This window comes from Orbicella franksi, chromosome 8 (assembly GCF_964199315.1).
Source record: "Orbicella franksi chromosome 8, jaOrbFran1.1, whole genome shotgun sequence".
In the NCBI taxonomy this organism is placed as follows: Eukaryota; Metazoa; Cnidaria; class Anthozoa; order Scleractinia; family Merulinidae; genus Orbicella; species Orbicella franksi.
In genome coordinates, this window is record NC_138152.1 from 12,547,076 (window position 1) to 12,564,989 (window position 17,914).

Consider the following 17,914-nt stretch of genomic DNA (forward strand, 5'->3'; position numbering starts at 1 on the left):
ATAGAAAATATGAGCAAAGTTCTCCATTAGCTAGGTTTATTTTAATGTTCAAGGTATCTCTATCTGTATTATAGGCGTGACAAAAATATGTGATTCTAGGATGAAGTCAAGTATTTAAAAAAGCAAGTCAATTATTATAGACCAAGGTATGTCTCTTTGAGGCCAAGTGAACCATCCTTAAAAAGATGCTACGTCACAGTTTGCACTTCTTGAAAAGTTTAGTCCAAAGTTTTCAAGTGTCCCTTTTGTAATCTGTGTCAATCTTCTCCATCCTAAACCATCGTTGTTCCTAGTGTTTTTCTATCTTAAGCAAACTACTGTTTTTCGGGTTTCCTGCAATTTTAAGGTAATTTTGTACCAGCAAAAATAACTCAAAATACCATGACTGAGCTCCTTCCTCAGTCAAATCATCTAACAACCACTTTAACCATCCTTTAAGACATTCCTTACTTTCTGTCAACTTTGTAGTAATCTTATTTGTCACACGGCCCAGGGGCCTGTTTCTCAAAAGCCCTGGAAACTTTTCGGGCCCATAAAGACATAGCAAAATCTCGAACCTTATGATTACAGTGCTGTTTTATTCCCTTCATACAAGAAGTTTCAGGCGTATACACTTCTCTGTTTTTAGATACAAATGGACTAAAAATGGCTTTACGTGCCTGAAAAGTTTTCGGGGCTTTTGAAAAACGGGCCCCAGCAGTTCAATGTTTCTAATGTTCAAATTCCTGCAATGTTTTATGACAAATTGTAAAATATTGCATTGTACATGGCTTGGCCTTACAGGTCAGTTTGTTAAATAAGTAACCAATGGAATTACTTATGGTATACTTTATCTATGGACTATATAATTTTATGGTGATTACTATTTAACAATTAGATTGCGAGCTCAAGATTTCTATGAGGTGATAGCTGATAAGTATGCTGGTCAAATCAAGTATCAAGAGTGAATAATCTGTTTTAAGCAGAACTCTATTAAACTGCTTTTCTCCAAAAATGATTCCAGTATTTCTTGACCTGCATCACTCACCCACTCATTCAATCCCAGAATGTCCAGTGGCACATAGGGCCTCTTGACATGCATACATGTAAGAAAATGTACTGTTCAACTTCTCACTTTAGCAAAATTGAACCCAGACTGAACTGTCATTGGTCGGAACTTCCCCTTTGAAAGTTGCAGCTGTGCATTCTTGTACACATCATCAGCTTATTTGACAATTTTGACGTTTTCAAGTCCACAAAATAATGTCCTTTTTTAGTGTCCATGGGCACTGGATTATTCAGTGAAGTCACTTACAGAGTTTAAAATCATGGATAAAAATAAACATTGTATCCAAACTTACTAATGGCTGCCGCATAAGTGCAATGCAATCCTGTCTTTACCCTATTTCTATATTCAGTAGTAATGATTAGAGAAAGGTAAGGGTAAACATTCATTTACAGTTGATTGATCAACTATTATAATTATGGTGCTTACTTTATTATAATTATTAAATTATCTAATGCAGTCGTACTGTACTAAAGGGAGCTCTTCCATCTTTTCACATTGCCTGACTCAATAGAACCTGAGAGAAAGCAATTTTAAAATGATATTAGAAGCATGACAAAACTCCCATTTCCCTTGCAAGAACCCTTTCACAAATAAGTAGTCTGTCTCTCACAAGGAACCTACAATTTTTGTTGATTCTTCACACTTGTGTATTGCACTTTTTAGACAGTACTATTCCCAGAAGAATATTAAGAGAGGAAGTCATCAAAACTGGAATTCAAATTGGAATTTGGAGATGTTGGTTATTGTGGATGGACTGAAAACGAGAGTAACCTTTAGTTAGAAAGATCCTCAAGGAGCAAGGTGAGAAGCAGGAACAAACTCTACCCGGCACTCAACTCACATGTGGCACAGGGCCAGCATCAATCCTAGGCGCTCTCACCACTGTGCCATCCCTGCTCCTCGTTACATCAATTAATTAAAAAATGTATTAACTGCATTGCAGAATGGAGTTTGGTTGCCTGAGACAACGTGGAGCTTCCACTATAATTTTGGCAGCCGGCTCCAAGATGAAGACCAGTCGAATGACTGGCCAATCCTGGCAACTCAGCCATGGGCCCCCATATGGAAGAGAGAGATGATTTATACGCCAAAGAATCAATTAAAGTAAACTTACTGACTCGTCCTTCTTTCTCTAGTTTGGTGAGATGGTGATTCACATTATTCTCTGCTGCTCTATGAAGGTGCCATGGAGTATCCTAAAAATGAATGGTAAAATTATTAATAGATTTAGTTCTGTAACCATTACCATTATTAATAATTTATTACTACTATTAGTAATAAAGTAATAAAGTACAATATTTTCTGGAACTGCACATCATGGATCAAAATAAAGGACCAACTGCAACAATTTTAATTAGTGGTTACTTGGGGAGAACAGAAATATTAAATGGGGAGGTGGGAATTATCTTTTTACCCTGGAGGGAAGATAAGAAATTGAAAATCACTTGGACAGTATGTACTGCATTTTGTGATGAAGGAGGAGTGGTTTCTAAAGCAGGGGTCATGCCCCAAGAGCTGATACATATAGATGAGGGTAAAAGGTTACCTTTCAATGAGAGTAACCCACAATAAATTGCTGCTGCAGTTATTTTTTAGTATTACAATCACCAATGATGTGATCCTTAATATTAGTAAAGGTTTCAAAACACAAAGTTGTGCAACAAATTGATAAAAAAAAAACTTACAACATATCAAAACAAACTGGTGAGCCAAATGCGAGCCCGACAGTGGAAAATCAAGTACTTCACCAATATACTCATACTCTGTATACGTATACATCTGACCGTATTGAATCACAAAAACATGCCCGTAGACAGCTCAAAGACAGTCCCAGCAGCCCCAAGTACTCTGACCACCCCCCCTGTCTAGGAGATATAGATATACCCATCACACACGTATGTGGCATGGGCCTATCCAGCAGGGTGCCATGTCAACACACAACCCTCAAACAAGGTTCAACAACTGAGTAAAGTGCCCAGCAAGTCTAGCTAGGTGAAGGTGTCAATAAAAGACACCCTCCCTGCCCCTTCCCCCTGCTTTTGACAGCTGGCTGCTAGCAAACCACCAGCAGATAGGCCAGTGCCTGGACCATGTCCCCAGCCCGGCCTTGGCAGAACCCCCTCCCTCCTCCCTAGGTTTAGAGTGGCTGGCTAGGCCTGGGCTCAGGCAAAGCCCAAACCCAGGCAAAAACCTAGCGGGTACATAATAAATGTACATATGTTTTTGAGAAATTGTTCAGATATACTTTAGATGAACATTTAAAAAAACAAAATAAAACAAAAACAAATTAATATTCTTAATATCTTACAACATAGACTTTCTTGACAATTTCCATGGCAGTTGTTACATTTTCAGGCTCATTTCCTAAAGCTTCAAGTATCTAGAATAGAGAGTGCATCATATACATGTAAGTACTTTTAAAGCATGATTGTTTGTCTGCCCAGTAAATAGTTTACCGGGCAGACATTTGCTATAATGTAGGAGTTATAGAAACACGAGTGAAAGTTTGGGAAAATGAGAAATGTTGTGGGAACATGAGCTGACGGGTGAGCTGACAGGTGAGTGTTTTCATAGCTTTTTGAAGTTCTCCTAAACTTTCATGAGGGTTTCAGTCTATAACTGGATAACAACACAGAGAACATGTCTCCTCTATTTCTTTTAGAAAATACTGCAAAAAGAAAAAGAAAAAAACTTGAATGTTTACTTTGATCATCAAAATGTCAGTCATACTCTTTGCTTGTGCCATCATTACATTAACAGCTCAATTGCTAGTTCTTAGTTTCTATTGCATTATACATGTATGTAGAAAAACAATTTTAACCAATCAGCACACATATTTTCTTCGGCCTATTTTCTGATTTAACAATATTACCAAAAAGATGTTTACCATAAAATTATGATCAAGAGAATAGGAAGATAACACACCTGTTTTTCCCTCAAGTTTCTATGCTCAATGTATTCCTTGATTTTTGTGACAGCTTCTTCTACGACTGGACCATGCCCAGGATAGATAAGATGTGGGGACAAATTTAAAATCACTTCTAATGATTTCATGTATGTGAAGAGATCCTCAAACACCTGTAGAATGGTACCTCAAGTTATTATTAAGTGCTCAATGTTCATGTTTGTGGTAGTCTTATAGTGATGCACCGCACCAAAATCTTGTGTGATAGCTTCAGACTGGTTGGCCAAATAGATTTTATCATTTTGTCACCTACCAACTGAAAAAAAATAATTATATGGAAAATATATATATATAATTTAAAAACTACATTTTTGGAGTTTTTAATTGGATGTTGAAGTAAGATGGAAAACATGGAACCCCCATCTAGACCCACCTTCTGGACCTCTTCTGGACGCCTTTCTAGACCTCCTTTAATGTAGTCTTAATCGTTGTTAACTTCAATTTTAATTACATGTATTTTACTCACAACCTCATATTTTCTCAAAGAAAAATAGGGGATCCAGATGGGGATCCAGAATGGGGTCCAGAAAAGGGTCTAGAAGAGGGTCCAGAAAGGGGTGCAGTAAGGGGTGCAGAAAGGGGTATAGAAAGGGGTCCAGGAGGGGTTCCAAAACAAGGTCCAAACAAGGGCCCAAAGTGGGGTCCAAAGAGGGGTCCAGAAAGGGTCTGAAAAATAAGGGCTAGGTTTTCTTTGGATAATAATGAAACAAATATTTCTCGCTCTATATCTGCTCCAATAGTGATCATTCAAAAAAAAAAAAAAAAAAAGACTCAGTCTGTCTTGTTCAGGTCTGGCAACACTCATCCATTTACAAAACAGCCATGTTTAAACTTGTGCCTGGCCCTCAGGAACCAAGTCAGGGTACAACTGTAAGTGTAAACATGGTAAATAGTGAGTACTTACAGCTGTTCCCTGACCTAAGATGCAATCTCCAGAAAAGATGGCATTTTCCTCCACCAGATAGACTATCATGTGGTCTGTTGTGTGACCAGGGGTGTGGAAAACCTTAAGTGTTGCTCCCTCTGTCACTATTTCATCTCCGTCCTTGAGATAACTATATTTATTCCCAATGCTTCCACTGATCTCTTCTGCTACACCATCCTGTGGAAGCTTTGAAATTCTCAGATGACCTGTACGATGATTTGACCAATAAATGTACATGTAATGAACATCACTATTCAATCTAAAGCACTGCAAATTGGTTCATTCAACTGAGCCCCTAGATCCGCCCCAGTATAGACCTGTAAGTTTTTAATTTTTCAACATAGAAATTCAGTGTGACAGTACCTTGTGTTTACCACTGGCAGGGTTGTTATGATTACCCTCTCTGCTAGACTGAGATTCCAACTGATCATTCAGGCACCATTCCCACACTCATCTATTGGTGATGAGTTTAACTATACATGTAACTTAAAATACTGCTTAATACCTGGATTTTCCGTGCACTTGAGAACATCAAGGATTCCTCCTACATGATCTGCGTGCCAATGTGTGATAAGAATCTCCTGTATACTGGACTCGTTGTTAGATAACACTTCTTTGAGATGTTCTACGTATTCACTGGAACCTCCACTCCCTGTGTCAATTAATATGCGGCTGCAGAATAATGTCAGACCACTGGTGTAAACTTTCAGTGGTTAAATCCTAACATACTCAGTCTGTAAAGATTTCTGGCACAGCATGCACTTAACATCACTGAAATTGAAACTTTGTATACATGTAGGTAATCATAAGGTTCCGAGTTCAATTTGGAATTAATTTACATGAGTGAGTTTTTCAAAAAGCTGAAATTGAGCGAGCTGCTTCAGCAAGTGCAATTTCAGCTTTTTGAAAAACTCACAAGTGCAAATTAATTCCAGATTAAACAATAAAAACCGTACGATTGCTTATTAATGACATAAACATGAAAAAATTTGCTTGGAGGAAGTGCCAGAAGCTCTTTCTTGAAGTCATTTTTTCTCATTCAAGAAAACTTTTTTCCAAAATTCTGAGAAAAAGTTTCATCATCATTTCACGTGATATCATTGGCTTAGAAAATTTCCTATTCTCTTTCAGCCAATCATAACCCAGAATAACTATGTGTAATTTGTACTGGTGTTACACTCTTTGCACTGGTGTTACACTTGAACTGCACTGCTCCCAGCCAATCAGAATTGAGTAATTTTTTTGTGTATATTATTAGAGAGGTAATAATAACATGTACGTTACTTTCTGGTTTATACAATAATAGTCTCTGGTTGTGACTGCATTCCTGTGTACGAAATTAAATTTTGCAGACCACAGACTGCTGACTTTTTACATAATATCATACTCCATTCCATTATCAAAACCACAGGCTTAAACCTGGGCACGATTTAGGCTAGTCTGAGTGATATTCAAGCTAACTGGAGTGCTATTAAGTTCTTACTGTAGTCTGCAGTTTGCAATCTGCAAATGTCATATTCTGCATAAGCAGACAGTCCCTCCTTATCTCTATATATTTCTTGAAATTTTATAACGAAAGATCTTTATTTGCTGATAAGGTTGAGCTAAATTAAGTCGTGCTTATTGCTAGATTGAGCAAAAAATAAATAAATAATTAAATAAATAAATAAATAATCTTACTTCGTCTCGAATTTAAGGTAGCAAGATTGCTGATGTCTTAAATTAGAGAAAGAAAAATAAGTGACTGTAATTGAATACCTTCTGCCAGTCCCTACAAGGTACGTGTTGGTTCCTTGAAGCGTCATAGGACTAGGATTGCATCCTAGAATTCGTAAAACACGTGGAGATAGTTGTTCAACCGTTGGCAAACGTGCAAGATTTCCAGCAAAACCAGAGTACGATGAAACCAAGGCCGCCATTTTGTTTCCCATCTTGATCTCATTGGGAAGTCCGCTGGCCGCTCGCGGTTTCAGCTCGCTTGTTGCCATGCACCAAGTTGCTGAGGCGTTCATAGAAACGATTCATTAGACGGTCAACACAAACATGGAAAGCACTGAACAAGAGAAAGACAAACAAAATCCGGCTACAGCCGAAGACCAAGACAATATGGCAGCAACAAGTGAGTTTGGATTTTTTTCTGCTTTCAATTTTAGTTTAACGAAGTTTGAAATGGAGTTTTTCGTTCTTTTAGCGGACACGCGAAGAATAGACACTTTGGCTCGGCCTAAACCAGTTCCAGTTGGATTTATTGAAGACAGGTAAGAAGTTAAGCCAATCTACCTTGTTATCAACGCTGCGATTTTGTCATTTACTGCTGGATTATCAGAAATTGGGTATATGTAATGTCACTCTTGCCTTCTCGACTACAAAATCGGTAACATTCCTTCGTGTGTCTCTCGCTAATAAGTTCTGCTCATGAAACAATTGTACGTTTAGGGGTCAATTTGGTTAAATTGTCACTTGTAATCGATCACTGTTACACGTTGATGCTTCACTAAATGAAGAACACTAGATTCGAATAAAATTATGCTTTGATTTTATTTAAGCCAGGCACATTTAATGAATTTCGTTTCAAGCTCGTAACATTTGCGACATACGTGCAATGTTTTCCATTATTTTGAGAAGACCGCATGCAGATTGAAATTCAATAACTTTTTGTTTCTTTATTTTTAGGCGATCGGTTTACTGGGATAACAACTTAGCGAAGAACTGGGATAACATAGAACCGACCAAGAGTGGTAACGTATATATTTTGTAGTTAACAAAAGTTATACAACCGAATGAAAGCCGATATCGCCAAATTATCGCAGCTCATGATCTGACATGTTAATTTTAATGGGGTTCATTCATGCAATCTTTAATTTATCGTTTGAAGAAACCACGAACACCTATTATCATGATCAGGAACTGTTATTGAAATCAAGCATCGGTGGATAATATTCAGAGAGAAACATTTTCTGTGAGATTGAAACATTCACGTAAGATGAAGTTAGAGTATCATGATTTATAAAGTTTCACAGTTATTAATAATTAAGTAGTTGTGACAACTCATATTCCAAAACTGACATCGACAAAGTGGCTGACAAGTAAATGACAGGTAAATAATTTATCATGAAACAGAAGGCTAGAAACTATCCAAAATGCCGTATCTATAAATTGGGTTCATACAATTTCTATAAATATTTTCTGTAAAATAATGTGGTGCTTAGACAGATCAGTTCTAAAATACCCTTTATTTTTTGCACCAAATTCAACAGTGTTAAGTGAAAGACAAGCACAACTTGTGTACAGCAAGCAACTTCACAAGGACTATGTTGGGGACAGGTGAGGATGTTCAAACCATTTGAAATCATCTTTGTAACCTGAGAATGTGGAGAACTATTCTACTCACTAAGAATGGTTGATACATTATTGCTTTACAAGTTACATAAATAGTTACCTTGGCCCTGATCTCCTAGAGGAGAAAAAGGAATTCTAAAAGTAAGTCAAGACACAGTTTTATCAGTTGGCACGGCCTATTGTCTCAATTTGCCAAAACTCAAATAACTGAGATATTGTAGCAATTATTGTATGTTTCAGTTTGTTGTTTTTGTTAATCTCATTGTGAGGGCAAAAAGGGGCTTGGGTGATTCCCAAGTGAAAAGTTTGGGGATCTTCATTGGCTCACTTAGGAGTGTAAATCAGAGATGTTGGTCTCAATTAGAGTGTGTCATGACCAGATGAAACACCACTATATCTATAGCCATCAAGGTATCTTTTAGGACTGCACTCAAGATCAGAGAAAAAAAAGAAAACAAAATAATGGTTTTGTCCATTCTTAAGACAGGTATCTTTTAGGGGTCAAATGAGGCTCAAGGCATTCAAGGGGTTTAATTCAAATTTTCTAATGAGCATCCCTGCCCTTTTCAACCCTTTTTCCCCTTCCCTTGGGTGTACCTTCCCCAAGACTACAGCCCAGCTGGGATCTAACCAAGACTTGCACAAATGAGTGTATACTGTATTAACAGTGCTTGTAACAGTTGGCCATTGGACTTCCACCCCCTTAAAGGAGGGATGTAGGGTCTTTTGTTTTGGTTGTCGCACTCATATTTGTTACAGATCATATTTTTTGTGTGTGTGTTCAACAGACGAAGCGCTATATGGCCAGTCAGTGAGGCAGCAATGAAAGCTTCAGCATCAGGGCGAGTTGAAGCCCTGTCAGAACCGAAAGCACTTCATCAAGACTACCAACCATGTAGGCAAGTCCAAACAGCCGTCAGTGAGGCAGCAATGAAAACAGAACCCTCACAACGTATAGAGTTTCTTGCACAAGCCAAAACTTACGCTCCTTTAAAAATCAAGTCAAATAGTGATTGGGATTGGAGCGAATGGGAATCTGATTTAACAGAAGCTGCAAAGAATGGAACAGCATCAGAAAGAGTTCTTGTTCTTTCAAATCCCAAGCAGCCACATCGCAATTACAATGAAGGGCGTCCTGTGATCTGGGAAGTGTCACAGTCAGCCCAAAAGGCACTTCCGTCTCTCAGAGTTCAGCAGCTCGCAAGACCAAAGAGCCGAAGTCAATACAACGAGGATTACGATGCAAATGCGTGGAAAGTCTCACAAGGAGCGAAAGTGGCTCAAGCCACTCCTAGAATTGTAGAACTTGCACTACCAATTCCTCGAAAAGTTAGAAGTAAAAAGGTTGCTTGAGCTGGAGATCCTAAATTTATGACTAATTTTTGGATATATTAATTATTTTTACTTATTAATTAATGATCCGAGAGTCACATTTATTTCCAAATGTATCAACAGTTTTTTGTTAATACTTTTATTAAGCTATTTGTGAATATAAGTTATGAAAAGAAAAGTTTTCATTTCTGTGTGTCAAATTATCTCTCTGTGGTAATAATTAATTATCTAATATAATATCAAATACTCTTTTATAAATACAGTACAGGTAGTGGATTTAATTATACCTTTTCTCTTAACATGTCACACACTTTTAATAACAGCTGGTAAATTTTCACAATTTTTATTACATGTTTGTCCAAACAAATAAAAAAAGGCAGAGCATGATTAGATGACAGAAAAAGTATCACTTTTCTTTATTTTGGCTGCTTAAAATTTTTAAATAAAATCATGAAGGAGAATGCGGCTAGCCTACATGCATTTCAACAATAAAAACTCTTGTTGAACTAGCTTCAAGGCATCTATATGTATAGTCTCCATTAATATTGTATCTTATTTAGCAATTAACATTTATCTTTTAATGTTTCTTTTAACATAACATGTACATGTAGTTCTAATGGTACAATTGCACAAGGAGAAATTAAGACATTAATGTACATTCAAATGCTCAACAACAGTTGATGATTTTCTTTATTCTGATCATCTGTCCTTATTGATTATTGTAAAGAGAAATTGCCAGTAGATGTTGATCACTCTTGGAAAGAAAATAATGGTTCCTTTTGCCCTGAGTTAAACACTGGTACACAATAATTTGCCCTGTGATCACAAACATTGACAGCACAGGCTAACAGTCCACTTTAAAGTGACACTACTTCAAACAGCGTTTCTCAGTTGTGTACTTCATGTAAGTAGTCTCCCTCACAACCTCTTGGGCCAAAGTCACGCCGTGCTCCTTTCTCATGCTTGAAGTAGCCATGTGGGGATGGAGGCATTGCTCAAATTTGGTCTGAACTTCTTTATAAGAAACACCAGCTGGGAAAAATTGTCTTCACAGCTGGTCAATTAGCCTGGTGCCTGGCCCTTAATGAAACCCCTAATATACAGTGTAATTATGTGCTGCTGTATCCACCAATATGAAGACCATGAGAGTGTTCAATTTAGTCAGTCTCAGTGGCAGATCCAGACCTTGAGCTAAGAGGGGGGGAGGGGGGGGGGGGGGAGAAAGGGGGTTGTTTTGCTTCCCTTGTCAGCTTTTCTTCCTTCTGTGATTTCCTCTTTTTTTACCCAAAATAAGGGTAGATCCACCACTGAATCTGTAACTTACAATACATGTACTTGTCATCCCAACATTGTTTTCAAAATTATTTACTAGCTACTTGTGTTTGGATTTGACAGTTCGCTTAACAGTGTGTACTAGGGCATCTTGAAGTACTGGGTAGGTTCTTGCACAACCTTCCATACAACATTTGAGAGCCTACAAAGAGATATGAAAACAATAATTGGGGTGTAACAACTTGTAAAGACGTTGTCTGGTGCATGTTTATTTCTCACTTAGAAGGTACTGTTCAAGCCTTGACTGACTGCTCATAAGTTACATGTACTAACCTTAACTGACTGCTCGCGGGTCAGTTCACCATCTTGTAACAGACCAGACACAACATTCATTGTGGGAAGAAAAGCGACAGTAACTTTACCATCAGCTTCTGATGACAATCCCTGGCAAAATGAAGTTGACAGAGTTTTTAATTTGCATTTCTAATTCTGATTTTATAGCTAATATCTTGGTCACTATTTTTCATCTGGACCACCCAGCACGTGGGAAAAGATTTACTTTCCAGGAAATCAGAGTTGTTGAATGTTGGGATTATTTCAATTTCAATTGATTAATTCTTTATTAATTTTAATATTTAATTATAATCACGTTTAATTATTACATGTAAATAAATCAAATTTTTACAGTACCTCTTGAAATGTTGGATCCATAAGTGATGTGTTACCTTTCTGAACCTAAAATTCAGATTGAGGCAAATTCAAATTAAATCAAATTAAAAGTCTCTTCCCAGTCCACGCCTCCCTCGTGCCCTTTCACTTTGATTTACTACTAATAACAATAACAGTAACAATAACAATAACAATAACAACGACAACAACAATAACAATAACAATAACAATAACAATAATAATTATAATAATAATAATAAATGACCAATTATTATAACATCGATTTATTACATTAAATGTTGTATAACAAACGATTTCATTCTCTTTAACAATGAACAATTGTCATGACTCCAGTCAATCAAAATTCCTTACCAAAGAGCAGGAAGAGACAAGGTCATACATTTCTATTCCAGCCTCTCCTAAGGCCAATGAAGCACAGAGGATCCCTGCTGGAAGCGCTGGTATAAAAAAAGAAAGAAGGCAAAACAATGATAACAGGTTAAACATACAACTGTAAGAGGGACTGTTCCATATCACTGAATGATGTCTATAAAATAGGGAAACAAAATAAATACAAATAGAGGCTAAATATAACATTGCACCTACAGGTGAAGGAAAGAAATTCCAACAATTTTGGCTCCAAAAATGCGTTGTCCAGTTGTCTGAGACAATTATTAGACTTGACTGTTGGGAAAGTAAGTTTTCATGTTCTCCTGCCCAATGGCAATGCTCAGGCAAGACCAAAAAGTAAGGCAAGCCGCACATGACTACCCTGTGCAAACTGACATATTTGAGACTTGCTTACAAGTCTGAACCTGGCCAAGCTAGGGCTCAGACAAGTTTGTTTCAAGCCCTGACCTATTCTCAATTTGTGCATGATGGCAGGAGTAAGGTTTGATCATCAGGATTAATGAGAGTAGCCTACTTTCAATGCATCTTTGATCACCTACCATTTCCATCATTCTCTAAAACAGTGATGTAGATGTCAACCTGGGCCTTGGGAAATTTCTCCTGTCAGGTGAAGAAAAAAAGCCCATCAATTAGTTGGCTAATGCCCTGTTACCTGGTAGACAAGGAAGGTACTAATTCATTACAGTCTTAAATTCATATTGCTTTAATGCCATTGCAGTAAAACAGTCAACTCACCAAGCAAACTGCTGGCTTTAGTGCTTGGACAACAAAAGAAGAAAACTCTTTCTCTTCTGAATCCTGATAGGAAAATAGAAAATGTACTGTTATACATGTAGGGTATAAACTTATTCTAACTAATAATTGCAAGACTTTCCCACTTGCCTTCCATACATGTATATACACAGTACATATAGATGAAGGAGGAATATTCCATCATACACTGCAGTATTTTACTATCACAGTTGTTTCCCTGAGGAATCTCAGACTTGATTACGTGTATGTATATTTATTCATGAATTTTGTCATAACCTTTGCATTTGTGGAATTTTCTAAGCTACTACCCATAGTCAAAACAAAAAGTTCAGGTGACTCCCAGCAGCAAATGAAATGTCAATCACCTGTATATGTTGTCTTCTTTGCCAGCACGAAAATGGTGCAAACTTAAATTCACAAGAGATCTTTCCCTAGTTAAACAAAAAGAAGAAGAAAAAACTGAAGACATTTTAAAGTATCTTTAACAAATTCATCCGCAAACAAGTTACCGGTAAGTACTCACAGCAAATACTCTTGAACTGAAAAATAATGATCAGCATGAAAAGCAAGGACCGAAACTATTTAGCAAACAACAACATGTATTTTCCTAATATGTGGTCATGAGCTAAAAAGATCAATAATTTATTACTGGCTTTAAAAAATAGCCTGACTAGCTAATACAATTACATCTATTATAGGAAACAATAAGGAGCATATATCTAAAACGCAAAATTTTAAGTTCTAATTTACTTATAACTAACAACCAAAGGTTTTTCAGCTTTTAGAGTAAGTTTCCTAGAGACACTGACTCCTAAGTTGTTTTAGTGGAGACATTAATTAAAGATATTTTGACAACTTTATTCTGAATATAGACATCTTTAGCTTGGACATTTGTCACCCCATTTCAGACCACGTAATGATACTCTAGAGAATTCTTGCTTTCAAATTTTCAAATAGTTGTGTGTATAAAAAGAAGAATTCTCTAGAGAATATCAAATGGTCTGAAATGGGAAAACAAACCACCCAAGCTAATTAAAAGACATCTATTGGACCAACCTTTTCACTAAATTCATGTTGTCTCTGTGACTCTCTTGGTCCATATCTAAAATTTAGTTAAGAACTAGTAGACACTGCTGAGAGGATCTTGGGTCAAGTATTGAGTCAGTTTTAAAATGTAGGAAAACAGAGAAAATAATTTAATGAAAACCTGATTTGTATTTATATTTAGCTGCAGTTAACTAAAAAACAAAACTTAAAAAAATGACCAAATTTTAACATGAACATGGGATGTATAATGAGAAATCAGGATAGTTCTGGTACACTTTGGTAATGCAGCAGCAGTTGTAAATAAGCAGAGCACAGTCTGGTTACCATCCATAGTTCATTACAAGGATACACAGCACAGGTGACCTTGGTCTTTTGCATCTCAATATACGCTGAGCCCCTTGCCTGACTCACTACTCCCGATCGCAGAACTGATAATATAATTTACATAAAGAATAAATTTAATACTGACATGCCAGTAAAACCACCTTAAACTTTGCACAAGCTAACTAAAATTCATTCAAATAATGATTTACAAATATTTCTTTGCAGCTATATTAGAATATAGTGTGCATAAAACTTGAATTGTCGTTCGAAACTTGCAACTGTTTACATGTAGACATCTGTAGTCTCATTGGAGAATCTTGTGGTGTTAAAATGACATAATAGTCAATTTACCACCTTTACCCTTCTCAGGAATCAAACCATCCAGTGACTTTTCTAAATGTTCCTCCGACGAAGCGTTAAAGAAACACGAAAATGTCGCTTTTATGAGGGAGAGCTCATACCACCGCACACTTTAATATGACTGACGGTTCAGGAGACCAGGTTGATGCTCTTCGTGTTTAATACCTTTTTGAACCATGCACCGATCTTTTACACTATGCTCTACTACTGTACCACCTTTACATGTGGTAGGTTTATGCTTTTGTTAATTAAATCACTTACATATCGGTCGAAGTTCGTCCACTTTTCGGCCATCTTTTCGCAATCCTTCGTTGCTTGTCTGGAAGGAAACAGCTTGAAATTATGAACTATGACAGCTTAGAATGTAAATATATGACAATTAAATAGTTACCAGAGGATTCTCAAAGCATTTCTCGATTCCAGAAACAACTGGTTGCGTTTCTTCAGGACCAGCGATCCTTCTGCTATCAACAGGCATCGTGTTTCGACTCAAGTGTCAATTACTGCCAGGCGTTCCAACCTTGACGTGGGAAACTGGGTAATGAGTCAATTGGACTAATATTCCCACTAAGGAGGGGAGGAATGCGGAAAATTCGTCATTTCGGTTCAATCTTTTGACGCAGCCAAAATATGGCGTTGATTTTCGTGAGAAACATGGTATCAATTAAAGGAAAAGAAAGTTGGCCGTCGAATGGGATTCTGAGGTAAAGATTTTATGGGTTGACTTCAGATTGCTTCATATACGTTGCGTGGTCGAAAGTTTGTTCCGGGCTGATGAAATTGTTCAATATGCTTTAAGTATTGTGTTTATATGATGGAAAGGACAAAGCGCTACGCGATTTACAGTGTTCAATACTTTTGTGGAATGGAATCCGATGGTCAAATCAGTTAACTTTACAAAATTATGCATCAATCAAATAGAGATACCCCCAGGCATTTGCATTTTTTTTTTGTCCCTGGGGGTGGAAATATGACGTCAGTGGTTATTTGGGGGTGGGGCATTTCACATCATATGGGAGGGGTAGGGGTAATTTGCCTCAAAGTCATGGTTAAGTTAGCAGTCGTCAAGACAGCACCATTCTTTTCTATGCTGTGGCTTGCAAAGAAAAACTTTCCCAAGCTTTGGGCTGTGTTTAAAGATACATGATAGTTTCGTTTGTGAAAACTAAATACCTTGTGACACAGAGATGTTTACAGTGTGTGCTCATGTTTTTTTTCCTTTCTAACACTCATTCTTTATCTTACCATGTATGTCCCAGGGGTAGGGGCATTTGATTGCCTAGCAGGAACCAAAAAGGTTGGGTATTTGAACATTATTTTTGGCTTGGGGGATGGTAATTGCACCAATAGAAAATTCAAACTTAGGAATGGCCGAGCGGGAGAGCTGGTTTCTTAGATTGTAATTTCATGGTGTTTGTCATTAGCTTGGCAGCCTGGGATGAGCCTGTAGTTAGATGCTTGTCTATTTTGTTTTCTTTCTTCCTTTTTCTTTTTTTCTTTCTTGCTCAGGTGCTCATTCCATACCTCCAGCAGCCTTACTGGTGATCCTGAGCCAGGATGTGGTCACCGGTGTGATCTTCCCAATTAAAATTTACTGACAAGAAGGTACCAATGCAACAAGCCACATTTGTTTCTCAGGTTTGACAATTTCATGTACTTGTTTATTTTTATGGAATACTTGTATGGTGTACATTAGGGGAGCCACAGTGGCCTTGTGGTTAGTATGCTGGACTCAAGAGTTGACAGATCACGTTTGAATCCTTGTTGGGGTCATTTTGTTGTGTTCTTGGATGAGGCACTTTACTCTGACAGTGCCTCTCTCCAACCAGTTATATATATTTAATGCTGTGGGTAATCCTACGATGGACTAGCATCCTATCCAGGGGGGAGTAGAAGGATTTCTAGTCACTGCATGTTTCTGAAACCAGATAAGCTTTCATTGTGATGGGACACAAGGCTTGAATGCAGATTTTACTTAGTGTAAATTGGATCCTGTGTTTCAAACGTTTTAAGCTATTAATTGCGGCATAGGTGCAAATTAAAGTCCTGAGCTATGACAAGGTTTCTGCAACTTGAAAAGTTTACCATAATTTTTTAAGTTTCTCATTGTAATTCGTTATTAAAAATCTTCTCCATCCATAACCATCCTTGTTCTTTTATGGTTTATTATTATCTCTTTGCTGTTTTTCTACCTTAGTAAACTACCATTTTTTAGGTTTCACTTAAGGTATTCCTGGAGGCTAAAGTGACATTTTTGTTTTGCCAAAATTTTTTGTCCGCAGGCCAAAATTATTCAGAATGTCATGACTGAGCTCCTTCAAGTCAACATGTAGAGCATAACATTAAACAATAAAGGAAATTATAACTACCAGAGGACAATTCTTGGTTGATATCAGACTGATAGAGTGAACAATTCACTGGTTACTGATGCTGGATTAAAACCATAATATGGGCGATTTATCCACTGAAACTGTTTTACTTTTCCATCAAGGTTCAACAAGAGTATACAACTGCTACAGGAATCTGACTAGAACACCAACATGACAACTGCTTCACCTTCACCCCTGGCCAGCTCTGTAGAAAAGACAAATGGAGCCAAGCTGAGCAGACTTCTTATTGATGGTGGAACTCAGGTTTTACGGAATGTCTTTGACAACTACCAACCTCCTGCAAAACTTGCTGCTGATCTCAATACCAGTTATTCAATTCTTAACAATCTCTTGCGTCGAAGAATCCTCAACATACTTCATTGGGACCAGCTGTTCCCTCCAAGTGGAGCCGCACCAGACTCCAACACTTTTGATATTACTCTTATATTCCTCCTTCTGGCCAACTTTTGTGGACTATCCCCTCCCCCGTTAGGTTGGCACACTATCCCCTCCTGCAACTGACACTTCCCTGGAGGCAAACCTCGCACGCATTAAGTTGTTCCGCAACGAGTTGTATGGTCATGTGTCTACCACTGGTGTCGATACACCAACGTTCAATGCTCTCTGGCAGGAAATTAGTGCTGTTCTTCTTGCTCTTGGGCTGGATCAGGCAGAAATAGATAGATTAAAGGCAGAGAGCTTTGGAGAGAAAGATTATCTTGACGTGCTACTAGAATGGGCTGATAGTGAACAAGAATTCAAATCACAGCTGAAGCAACTGCGTCAGTTTCAGACTGAGACACGACAAGATATTGCGAAAGTCCTTCAGCATCAACTAGAAGATCGCAAAACTCTTGGAGGTAACTTTCCTAAGCTGGAGGAAGGTTATCGGATTGAAAACGAAACGCATCAAGCTACCAAGGAAGTTCGTCAGACTCAACTAGAGGACCACAAAACACTTCAGGACAGCATTTCCAAATTAGAAGGTGTATTCCAGACACAAATCAGAACTCATCAAGCTGTTGAAGACGTGCACGAGGCTCTTCAAGCAGGTCTCCAAGAAGTCAAACAAGAGAATGAAGACTTAAAGAGAAAAAGAC

General features: G+C 37.6%; 4 protein-coding genes across 6 annotated transcripts; 2 read left to right on the top strand and 2 right to left on the bottom strand.

Annotated features, from left to right (window-relative positions):
* Positions 1-31: 31 nt before the first annotated feature.
* Positions 32-6,950, bottom strand: LOC145494084 (endoribonuclease LACTB2-like). Of its 2 annotated transcripts, none has more exons than XM_081473554.1 (7): positions 6,697-6,950; positions 5,444-5,610; positions 4,918-5,144; positions 3,974-4,126; positions 3,357-3,428; positions 2,167-2,244; positions 32-1,562 (listed from the first exon to the last, which is right to left on the bottom strand). In XM_081473554.1, exons 1-7 carry the CDS (start codon positions 6,948-6,950, stop codon positions 1,539-1,541), a joined length of 975 nt encoding a protein of 324 aa, XP_081329680.1. In that variant the 3' UTR covers positions 32-1,538. The 2 variants fall into 2 exon arrangements, with proteins under 2 accessions (XP_081329680.1, XP_081329679.1); XM_081473553.1 differs by having other exon boundaries at positions 2,163-2,244.
* Positions 6,951-6,974: 24 nt separating this feature from the next.
* Positions 6,975-9,986, top strand: LOC145494085 (uncharacterized). The gene is made up of 5 exons (XM_081473555.1): positions 6,975-7,057; positions 7,130-7,196; positions 7,612-7,676; positions 8,196-8,262; positions 9,066-9,986. The coding sequence occupies exons 1-5, from the start codon at positions 6,982-6,984 to the stop codon at positions 9,628-9,630; spliced, it is 840 nt and encodes a 279-aa protein (XP_081329681.1). The 5' UTR covers positions 6,975-6,981; the 3' UTR covers positions 9,631-9,986.
* A 296-nt stretch (positions 9,987-10,282) lies between these two features.
* On the bottom strand, positions 10,283-14,933 carry LOC145494086 (exosome complex component MTR3-like). The gene is made up of 11 exons (XM_081473556.1): positions 14,837-14,933; positions 14,707-14,764; positions 14,111-14,189; positions 13,771-13,816; positions 13,080-13,145; positions 12,697-12,759; positions 12,501-12,561; positions 11,923-12,008; positions 11,572-11,616; positions 11,215-11,325; positions 10,283-11,083 (listed from the first exon to the last, which is right to left on the bottom strand). The coding sequence occupies exons 1-11, from the start codon at positions 14,921-14,923 to the stop codon at positions 10,982-10,984; spliced, it is 804 nt and encodes a 267-aa protein (XP_081329682.1). The 5' UTR covers positions 14,924-14,933; the 3' UTR covers positions 10,283-10,981.
* Positions 14,934-14,999: 66 nt separating this feature from the next.
* Positions 15,000-17,437, top strand: LOC145495403 (E3 ubiquitin-protein ligase DZIP3-like). Of its 2 annotated transcripts, XM_081475019.1 has the most exons (3): positions 15,000-15,149; positions 15,955-16,083; positions 16,937-17,437. In XM_081475019.1, the coding sequence occupies exon 3, from the start codon at positions 16,986-16,988 to the stop codon at positions 17,334-17,336; it is 351 nt and encodes a 116-aa protein (XP_081331145.1). In that variant the 5' UTR covers positions 15,000-15,149; positions 15,955-16,083; positions 16,937-16,985; the 3' UTR covers positions 17,337-17,437. The 2 variants fall into 2 exon arrangements, with proteins under 2 accessions (XP_081331145.1, XP_081331144.1); XM_081475018.1 differs by having other exon boundaries at positions 15,000-16,083; positions 16,728-17,437.
* The last annotated feature ends 477 nt before the right edge of the window (positions 17,438-17,914 follow it).